General features: G+C 36.1%; 1 protein-coding gene across 1 annotated transcript in view; it reads right to left on the bottom strand.

Moving 5' to 3' along the window:
• Positions 1-2,101: 2,101 nt before the first annotated feature.
• LOC103555432 (cytochrome P450 2C21-like) overlaps positions 2,102-10,890 on the bottom strand; it is a 32,473-nt gene continuing 23,684 nt past the window's right edge. Inside the window, exons 8-9 of the mRNA XM_008526978.2 lie at positions 4,668-4,809; positions 2,102-2,512 (exon numbers count right to left, since the gene is read on the bottom strand). Of these exons, the coding sequence (XP_008525200.2) occupies positions 2,331-2,512; positions 4,668-4,809 (324 nt within the window). The 3' untranslated portion in view covers positions 2,102-2,330. The remainder of the gene's footprint in view (positions 2,513-4,667; positions 4,810-10,890) is intronic.

Here is a 10,890-nt window from a genome sequence, read left to right as displayed (position 1 = left end):
ATTGTTTTTTACTGGAGAGAATTTTCAGAAGTCATTACTTCACAGCATTTTGCTGACATCTTTCAGTCTAATATTGAGTAGAAGAAATGAGAGTGAACATCCTTACTATTTTCAAACTTATGGGGACAGGATTGAATATTTCACTATTATGTAAACATTGTCTAGGATTTTGGAGATATCCTTTTTGAGATTTAGGAAATTTCATATTTTTCTCAATTTTCTAGAGTGTTTATCATAAACAAATGTTGAACTTTATCAAATTTTGGACATTTATTGAGAAGATTACATGTTTTGTCAGCTAGGTTTTCCTTTTTATTGTGCACTACACATTGTATATCAGATAATGCAATGACAATTTGAGACTCTGGGTGACCTTACCTTTCTCCAGCCAAAAATATGCTCTCAGCAAGCAGAAAACATTTAGGGGTGGAACAATGTAATGCAATCAGTGATTGAAATTATTTAAAGCAGGGCTCTAGTCTTATGAGGAGTCTTCAGCTTCAGGCTGATTCTTAATCTTTGGTTGCAAACCTTCATTCTCACCTTCAGGCTTCAACTGAAGGCAAAATGTTTACTTGGTCTTTCCTACTGGGCTACCTCTGGGCTCCATTTTTTTTCCTACTATCCCTGGGGATGTGCCAAAAACTCTTTTCAGGTTCTAAAGCTCCTAAGTGACATTTTATAATCAGCCTTTCAGCCTCTCAGCTCTTGATTTCAAATGAGCCATCACCTTAAGGGTAAAATCACATCAAAAATCATTCTTCCCAATGTGGATTTTGCAAATGCTATATTACCTTGTCCCCACAAATCCTCACAACTTTCATCACTTTCCCATACTTACAAATATTTATATAAATATATGTGTGCATATGCATGTGAGATGTCAGACAGAAGGAGATACAGACAAAGGTATAGATGTTATTTACAAAAATTTCTGGTCATTGCAATGAAATATTATTTGCAGATAGTAGGATTTCCTACTTGAAAAATCCATGATGGTAATGAAAGTTACTAAATTTAACAAAAAATTCAATTGTCAGTATAAGAGTTTGGTCAAATAGTGTCTCTATTACATTTATGATAGAAAAGTAAACATATATAATTTTTAGTGCATTATGGTTCAGTATCTATGAAAAATAAATGTGCACCTATATGTGCAGCCACATCACATCTAGGAAACTATCATGAAGAAATAGTACAGGAATAGTACTATTCATACTAATACTAGTAGGAATAGTTAGTAATAATAATTAGTAGTAATACTAGTACTACTAATAGTACTAATAGTACTTAAAAGATAAATGCACATAGTAGCACATAACAAAAGTTTGAAAGTTGCAAAAAGTCCAAAATAATCTAAATAACCTAGAATAATGGGCTAATTTTAAAATTATTATATATTATAAAATTATTATAGGCACTCAAAAGGGTTTTATGAGATAGTTATTTATACTGCTTGTAAAACTATCCATATGTTACTATATAAATGTCACCATCAAATCACAGATATATATAAATATATATGTATATATACATATTTATATTACATATATACGTGTGTATATATGTATATATGCACAAACATAGACATAAAAACACACATGTATTTCAGTATGTGTGTGTTCAAATATAAGCATTCATACATATTATATTCTGCTCTTTGCCTTAATATGGCTGTGTGCATGTGTCTTTAACTGCTAGGGAAGAAGAGGAGAGATACCTTGGACAGATCAACAAATTCATGCTATTTCCTCTGGACGGAATGATCTTCCCTTGTTTTCTCCCCACATGTGTGTACGTATACATACATACACCTATACAAACATACATATGCAAATATACAAAGCACATGCATAATTATATTTTTAAAACCATAGGGAAAATATAGAAATTGTACACGCCAAACTGTCAAGAAATCGTTCCCCTGGAGAGCTAGGTAGGAATAAGAAATGAGTGAATTTCATATTTTATTGTTTTTAAAATATTTTACCTCATGGAATAATTTTCCATTTTTAATTTTTAATAAAACAAAATGTGCTATTTATACAGAGCCTTCCATTTTGTGTATACTGCAGATGAGATATAGCTTGAGATCTCAAAATTGTATTACAACAAGTTTATTGGAGACAAAACAGTGAGCTTTACTTCATGCAGAGAAATTTGAACTGAATCTTAACGGATGGGGAAAATTAGAAGAGACAGGGCTCAGGAACGTCATTTCTGCTGTTAAGGGAGAGTGGATAATGGCTAACAAACAGGACAGAAGGCATCTGGCTTGTTTAAATAAGGCTAGAGAGGCTGGCTCTGTGATCCGGCAGCCTGCCCTTTCTTCAGACTGGAATGAAACAGAGCTCATAGAAGGGTGGTACAGAGGTTATCCCACTGGCAGGTGGGGTAGTGTCAATGTCCTTTGGGTCAACCAGAGGTTTCAAGGTAAAATGCTGTAAAATATTGGTCAGGAGTAGAAACAGCTCCATGCGGGCCAGGCCTTCTCCAACGCAAACTCTTTTTCCTAAAAAGTGACATATAAAGTAAATGTTCATTTAATTCTATTTCCGAGTTAGCACACAGGGAGGCTTAAATAAATGGAATTAATCAATTAATTAATTAAGGACTAATTAACTGATGGCTTCTTCCATCTACACTCAAACCTGGCTTCCTTCATTTCCTCAGCATGTATTTCTGTGCACATGCTCTATAAAAAAGTCTTTTCCATACCCCCACATTGAAATTGTTTTGCTGAGGCTTGCCAGTGACATCTTTCTATACACACACACAAACACAAATAGACACTTACCTATCTCAATTGGAATGAGACACACACTATACATCTACCTCCCAAGACCCAACAATAGATTTATTTCTCTTTATCTGGATTCTAAAGGATAATCTGAATCTTGTCATGTCCCTACTTTAAAAAATTTCCAGAGCTTATCATTGCCAAGTATAAAAATAATACAGTAAACTAGCCAAAAGCATTACTAAGTCTTCACAAATCTCCAAACAGACTGGTAATTTCAAATATTATCTGAGATTCCAGTCATTCCTCAACTGAAATAGTCTTCCTCTCCACTCTGCCTGATGATCTTCTCCACACGCTTCTAGAATGAGCTCAGATGTCGTTTATTCTATGCAAAACTTCCTTCACCTGCTCAGGGTATACAATTCACTCCCTTATCTGTTCTCCACAACACTCATTAGTGCTTTTAATACAATACATTTCACATGAAATTATGATTATTCATCTGTATCACAGACTGCAGTATAAACTCTTAAGGTAAGGCCTTAGATCTTGTCATGATTGCCACAATGTCAGGACAAAAGCAGGCCTGCGAGCCCTGTGAAATGAATAGAAATCTTGAGCAGGCTCGTTCTGCAATGTGGGCCCAAAATACAAGAACAAAGTCCAGGAGTAGTACAGCAGTATCTTGCTTTGAGATCATCTCTAGACACTGCAAATGATCCTGGGACCACAATACCAAGAGTTCCAGATACCCATTTCCTTACATATGGGTATTTTCAACAAAGAGCAAATCTCCTATTTTTGTCCCAGTCTCAGTTACTTGAGTAAGAGAGGCCCGTCAATCTATACTCTTCCCCACGCTTCTCCTTTGGACTGCGCTGAATATTCTTCATTTTCCTTCCTTCCAGATCCATTCTGTGTTCGTTTGTCTTCCATGCGTAATGCCTACTCTGTGTTCAGGAAGACGATTCTATGAACTGCACAAACCCAGAAGTTAGTTCCCTTTCAGGATCTGAAAACATTCAGAGGATTAGATATTGAAAGGGTCAGAGTATGTATTCTCTCAATCCCTCCCTGCCAGGACACAGTTTAGGCACTGGCTCTAATCCTCTACTTATAGATGCACCTGCTGTTGAGAGATCCACTCTCTCCTTGCTAAAGGTCTCTTTGTGTTCCAGTCATTCCAGTAAAAAGCTCCTTCCCTGGATCCTTCTGACCTAGGATGGCAACATCTTCCTGCTGATGTTTGTCCCTGAGTACTTCACCATACTTTGTTACTTCCCTTAATCCTGCCCACATCTCTGAAAACAGTCTGTTCGTTAAAATCTCTTTAATTAAACTTTTTCAAGGGTGTACCCGTTTCCTTCCAGGCCACTGACAAATTGAAGGAAGATATTCAAATGCTACTTCCTGCAAGAAAATTTGCCTTACCCTCCAACTACTGTACCTTCTGCCCCTGCCCTGCAAAAGGCAGGAGTCAGGAGCTCCTCTCTCTGGGCTCCCACAGCTGCCCCTCAAAGAGCATTTGTCACTCAGGAGTCTCATTGCCTGTCAATTTGCTCTCCCCTCTCCTAGAGAGAGGATCTGTTGCTGATTCACATTTGTGTCCCAGGATCTGAACATGCAGCTGTTACATATAAGGGTCTCAGTGAAGTTTACTGAGTGAACTGACTTCTTAGGGCCGGTGAAAAAAGTCTTAGCAGAATTGGACTTCTAGGAGAAACTCTTAAAACTCTCAGTGGTGGGTTATGAGGCAAATATAGTGAATGAAGCCTCCAATCCAATGAGAAATAACCTGGGCTTTGCGAGCAGTGTCTCTGGCCTCATACAAATGACAATTCATCCAGCCCAGAGTAGCCTTCATGTACAGCTCTTCCTCTTCTCACTTGACCCCTGTTGACAGATAAAAATGAAGTTTGCTTGCCTGCTGAAAAAGCCATGAAGTAGTCACTCTTCTTAAAGTTATCACTTGCATCAAGGAAGTGACCAGGGTCAAACTGCTCTGGGTTGGGAAACTCTTTGTCATCGTGCAGGACAGAAGTCAGAGATAGTAATATCGCTGTGCCCTGATACAAAGAGAAACAGATAAACTGGATTATAAAGAAGGTCATGCAGCTTGAAAACAAAAAAGCCCCTCATCTAATCCTGTTGCTTTATGGAAGAGGAGATTGAGGCACAGAAAGGAGAATTTATTTGTTTCATGTCACACAACAAATTAATGATCAAGCCTAATAGGTCTTATATCATATAATTTCAGTCCAGGTACTGTTCCGGGACTCCATCCTCTTCGGTTTGTAGCTGGACACCAGCACTTCCATTTCAGAAACCACAGAGCTCTCTGGAGTGCATTGTTCTTGACCAATAAATTGCAGTATTGTCTAAAAGGGCTGATGTCACTGAAAATCTAGTTCATTTATTTAGAATCAAGTATTCAGTCTTCTTCAAAATTCTGCTTCAGCGGCCATATTCTTGAAAACCCTTCACTTTCCTATCAAGATGAGACCCTTGGTAAGTAAGGATCCCCCTCCTTCTACGATGTTCTTTCAACTGAATTGTTGCATATTCTTGTGGAAATGAGAGAGCATTTCTGGTTTCTAGTAGAGTTTTCCAAAACCCAAACATACAGTATAACATAATGATTTTGAGTTAATTTTCAGAATCAATCGAATCTTTCTCTCGATAACCATAAGTAAGTTGTTTAAAATTCCCATGCCTCATTTTCATCACTAGTAAAATGTAAACAACATTTTACTGGATCAATTTATTGAAAACATAAAATGAGGTAATATATTAAATACACCTTACACAAATATTACTACACTCTAAAATGCTCAATAAAGAGAAATTTTGTTAGTTATGGTGATAATGATTTCACTTACGATATCTTGGGATCTTTTAATAAAGTCATACATTTCTTACATAGCAGAGACAAAATTAAAATCCACGTCTGTCTGAATGCATTCTAGTATACTGTATGGCCTTTCCAAATATATGATGCAGTTCTCATTCCAGAAAGGTCATGGATAGACTGCACAGACTGTCATTTCCATGTGGACAAATGAAACAGAAACTGAAGTTTCAGTCTGTCCTAAACCTCTTCCCTATAACACAGCTACTCTTGTGATTCATTTTCTGTCCTCGGTGGACTAAGAGAAATGCCCTGAATATGAAATATAGGTATGATAGTACGGTCAGTCCTAGAACAGGCTTCCTCATAAACTTAATTTGGGACAAAACACTTCTCCTAGTTGATGGGACCATCGACTTCAGGCTATAATACGGTAACTGCTTTGGAGTTGCTCTCACAACTAAAATGGATGTAAATTCAGGAAAAAAAAACATATGAAATAAGAGTTTTCCAGCATTGAACAAGAGGCAATCCAGTACTGTGATGCTTTACTGAAGAAAATTAGGCAGGTAATACAATCGTTCTAAGTTTCTATGTGAGAACACTTTCCTCATAGAGTGCAGGGAGGTAAGGGCCAAGTAAAGTGGTGCTTTTTTAAGCTAAAGAGACAGAAATCAAAATGTGGGACCTAGAATTCATGACAGGAGAAATCTAAAAACAGGGAGGATGTCAAAATTGAAACTATTCTCTGCAAGTCTGTGGCTTTGTGTTTGGCGGCACATATGCAGGAGGAAATCCATGAAGCCTGTCAGAGTATGACTGCTGGAGAGTTGAGAACTGAATATGGATACTAGATGTTGTGCAGTGATAGAGATGATGGAGTTCCAACCCAGCTAGTGTGGAGAGAATGTTCTTGACACCTCAGAATTTCTGTGGTGACTCCAAAAATTCTAAGATGTTGGATTGAAGAACCCACTCTGGAATAAGGGCAATGCCCAAAGACTAAATTCAAATTTGAAATTACTCCATCATAACAAAGAATTATAGGAAGTCTAACAGACTGGAAAACATCTGTGGGTCATTTACCTGCCTGTGAAAATAAAAGTCAACATTCTTTAAATCCAGAATCCTCACAAGGCATCACTTCAAAAGTTCAGCAGCCAATAGGTGCACTGTTTGATTGTTTATTTGAAGTTTTTCTTGTTTCTTAAGGCAGGCTTGTATTGCTATAAACTTCTTAGTATTTCTTTTGCCCTATCCCATAAATTTTGGCATAACATATTCTCATTTTCATTTGTTTTGAGGTATTTTTGTATTTCTCCTTTGATTTCTTCATTGACCTAATAGTTCTTCATTAGCATTTTGTTTCACCTCCACATATTTATGGCTTTTCAAGCTTTCTTCTTGTAGCTGACTTCTAGTTTCCTACTGTTCAGCTCAGAAATGAAACTTGGTATTATTTCAATCTTCTTAAGTTTATTGAGACTTGTTTTGTGGCCTCATGTGTGATCTATCCTGAAAAGCATTCCACGTGCATGCAAAAAGAATGTGTATTCTGCAGTTTGGGGATGGAATGTACTGCATATATCTACTAAGACAGTCTGATCTAATGTTTCATTTAAGGCCAATCTTTCCTTATTGAGCTTCCGTTTGGGCCATCTATCCATTTATGTAAGTGGAGGCTTAATGTCCCCTACTATTATTGTGTTACTATCAATTTCTTCTTTTATATCTGTGAATAATTGCTTTATATGTTTAGGTGCTCCTATGTTGGGTCCATAAATATTTACAAGTGTTATTCCTCTTGTTGGATGTTCCCTTTATCATTATCTAGTACCCTTCTTTGTCTTTTGTTACAGTTTTTGTTTTAAAGTCTATTTTTTCTTTAAAAAGTATTGCTACTAGCTTTTTTTCATTGCTATTTGCATGAAGTATCTTTTGTATCCCTTCACTTTCAGTTTGTGAGTGTCTTTACATCTAAAGTGTGTCTCTTGTAAACAGCAAATACATGGGTCTTGTTTTTTTATCCATTCAGCCACCCTATCTCTTTTGATTGGAGCATTTAGTCCATTGACATTTAAAGTAGCTATTGATAATAATGTACTTATTAACATAGGCTTACTTTTATTCTGGGTGTTTTAGTAATTCTTTTTTCCTTTCTTCTTCTCTTGCTGCCTCCTCTTGTGATTTAATGGCTTTCTTTTATATTGAACTTGGGTTCCTTTCTCTTTGTTTTTTGTGTATTTATTATAGGTTTCTGGTTTGTGATTACCATTTGGTTCACATGTCAGAACCTACGTAAATAAAAGTCTATATTAAGTTGATTGTCTCTTAAGTTTGACCTCTCACTAAAAGACCTACAATTTTACTCTCCTCCCCACATTTTATGTTTTTCATGGCATATTTAACCTCTTCTGTGTGTGTGTGTGTATATGTGCGTGTGTATTCCTTAACCTCTTATCATAGAGATAGATATTTTTAGTACTTTTGTCTTTTGACCTTCATACTGGCTTCATATGTGGTTGATCCACTACCTTTAATGTGTATTTGCCTTTACCAATGATAATTTTTTCTTTGACAATTTCCTTAATACTATTTGTTGTCTTTCCTTTCCCACTTAAATAAGTCACTTTAACATTTCTTATAAGGACAGTTTACTGGTGATAAATTCCTTTAGTTTTTGCGTATCTGGAAAACTCTTTATTTCTCCTTCCATTCTGAATGATAATCTTGCCGGGTAGAGCATTCTTGGCTTGTTTTGTTGCCTTTCAGCTCTTTGAATATATCACGCCACTCCCCTATACCCTGTGAGGTTTCTTCTGAGAAGTCAGCTGATAGCCTTATGGATTTTCCTTTGTATGTAACTTGTTGCCTTTCTCTTGCAGATTTTAAGATTCTCTCTTTATCTTTAATTCTTGACATTTTCATTATAATGTGTCTTGTGGGTGCCTCTTTGAGTTCATCTTGTGTGGTGCTCTCTGTGCTTCCTGTAACTGGACACCTGTTTCTTTCCTTAGGTTAAGGATATTTTCAGTTATTATTTCTTCAAATAGGTTTTCTTCCCCTTGTCTCTCTCTTCTCCTTCTGAGATATCTATAATACAGATGTTACTATGCCACTGTTGTCCCAGAGGTCCCTTACTTTGTCTTCTTTCCTTTTAATTATTTTCTGATTTCTGTTCAACTTGGGTGATGTCTTCTAATCTTTCATCTAGATAACTCATCCATTCATTTGTGATGTTTAGTCTTCTGTTGCTTACCTCAAGCGAATTTTTCTTTTCCATTATTGTATTCTTCAGTTCTGATTCGTTCTTTCTTATATTCTCCAATTCTTTCTTGAAGTTCCGACTGTGTTCATCTATTCTTCTCCCACAAGCACTGAGCACCCTTATGAGACACTTCATACTCTTTAACAAATACATTGTTTATCTCTGTTTTGTTTAGTTCTTTTTCTGAGGATTTGTCTTGTTCCCTTATTTGGAATATATTCCTTTGTGTCCACACTTGGCCTAATTCTCTTTGCTAATATTTATGTATTATGTATATTGGCTATGTCTCCTGATCTTGGAAATTTTGCCTTATGTAAGACTAGCCTTATGGGGCCCATCAATATGCTTCCCTCATGTCACCTGTTCAAATATTCCAGGAGTTTCCCCAGTGTTTGTTACATGAGCCCTTCTGTTGTGGTGGGTTTTTTTTTTTCTTCTTTTTTGCTTCAGGTACATGCATAGGCTAGGCTGGCCCCAGGCCAACTCGTTTTAAGGCTCAGATATGTGTAGCTGCTATGGTCACCTTATTGGATGAGGCCTGCCCCAGCATGGCTGCCTACAATGTCAAATATCACACAACTACTGCTGTTTTGCTTTTAAGTGAGTCAAGCACCCAGCATGGCTGGTTGCTAGGCTCAAGGACTCACAATTGCTGCAGGCCCCCAGAGTAGCTCTCTTTAGCATGAAGTTGTTTTCAGCTCTCTTAGGAGCAACTATGGGAAGGGCCAGCCACAAGCACAGCAGCACAGAATCTTCTCAGCTTTGGATGTGGAGCAGGTCCCCTGTGTGTCTGTTTGACCAAAACTCAATGTTCGTGAAAGGAATATAACTGAATCAAGAGTTGCTACAACAAATCATTCAAAATATCTAGGATAAAATCCAAAATTATTAAACACACACACACACCAGGAAATTGTGACCCATACTCAAGAGAAAATGGAGAATAACACTAACAGTAAAATAACATTGAGAATAGAATGGACAGTAAAAAAATTTTGAATGCTCTATTATAACTATAATCAAGGAAATAAAGAAAAATTGTCTCATAATCCATTAAAATACTAATTGCTATCATCAAAATATGTTACAAAAAGAACAAAATGTAAATTCTCAAACTGAAATTTACAATTCATTATATTAATTAGTAGATGTGCTTTACAGCAGTTTCAATATGACAAAAGAAAGAATTCGTGAATTTGAAGACAGATCAATAGAAATTTCCTGCTCTAAAGAATAGAAAAAATTGAAAAGAATACACAAAGTCTCAGAGACCTGTGCAAAAATATCATAAGGTGAATGGAGTGCCAAAAACAAAGGAGTGGGCAGAAAATATTTGAGGTAATAATGGAAAAAAGTTCTTCAAGTTTAGATGAAGACAAGCAGAATAAATAAAAACAAAACCACATAAACATATTGTAGTTAAAAGTCAGTCAAAGATACAGAGACAATTTTAAAGCAGTCAGATAAAAATGGCACATTACCTACAGAGGAATAATTACTCAAATGGCTGCTGACACCTCTTCAGAAACAGTGGAAACCAGACAACACTAAAATTAAATATTTAAAGAGATGAAAAGAATTTTAACTCTGTCAATCCATTATTCTATATCCAGACTTCCACCTGTTTATGTAAATAAAGATTTATCGGAAAACATCCATGCCAGTTTGTTTATATATTTTGAGTGGTTTCTTTCATACTACAGTGGCTGAGGTGAGTAGTCACAACAGAGAGCATATGGCCCACAAACTCTAAATATTTATTATCTGAACTCTTTATGGAAAAGTTTACCAACACTCGTTTAAAGCAAAAACTATACTATTGATGGTAGGTTTATAATATACATAGATGTTACCTATGTGATAATTATAGCATAAAAGAAAGTGAGAGGGTTAAATAGTTATCTGTGATTGCAATGTTCTTGTATTTTTAATTGAGATATATTTGACATAAAATCATGTTAATTTCATGTGTACAACATAACGATTCAATATTTGTATGCACTGTGAAGTTTCTTGTATTTTCAAAATATT

Source organism: Equus przewalskii, chromosome 1 (assembly GCF_037783145.1).
Source record: "Equus przewalskii isolate Varuska chromosome 1, EquPr2, whole genome shotgun sequence".
In the NCBI taxonomy this organism is placed as follows: domain Eukaryota; kingdom Metazoa; phylum Chordata; class Mammalia; order Perissodactyla; family Equidae; genus Equus; species Equus przewalskii.
The sequence above is the reverse complement of the archived record's forward strand: the minus strand, read 5'-3'. Positions and strand labels throughout refer to the sequence as shown.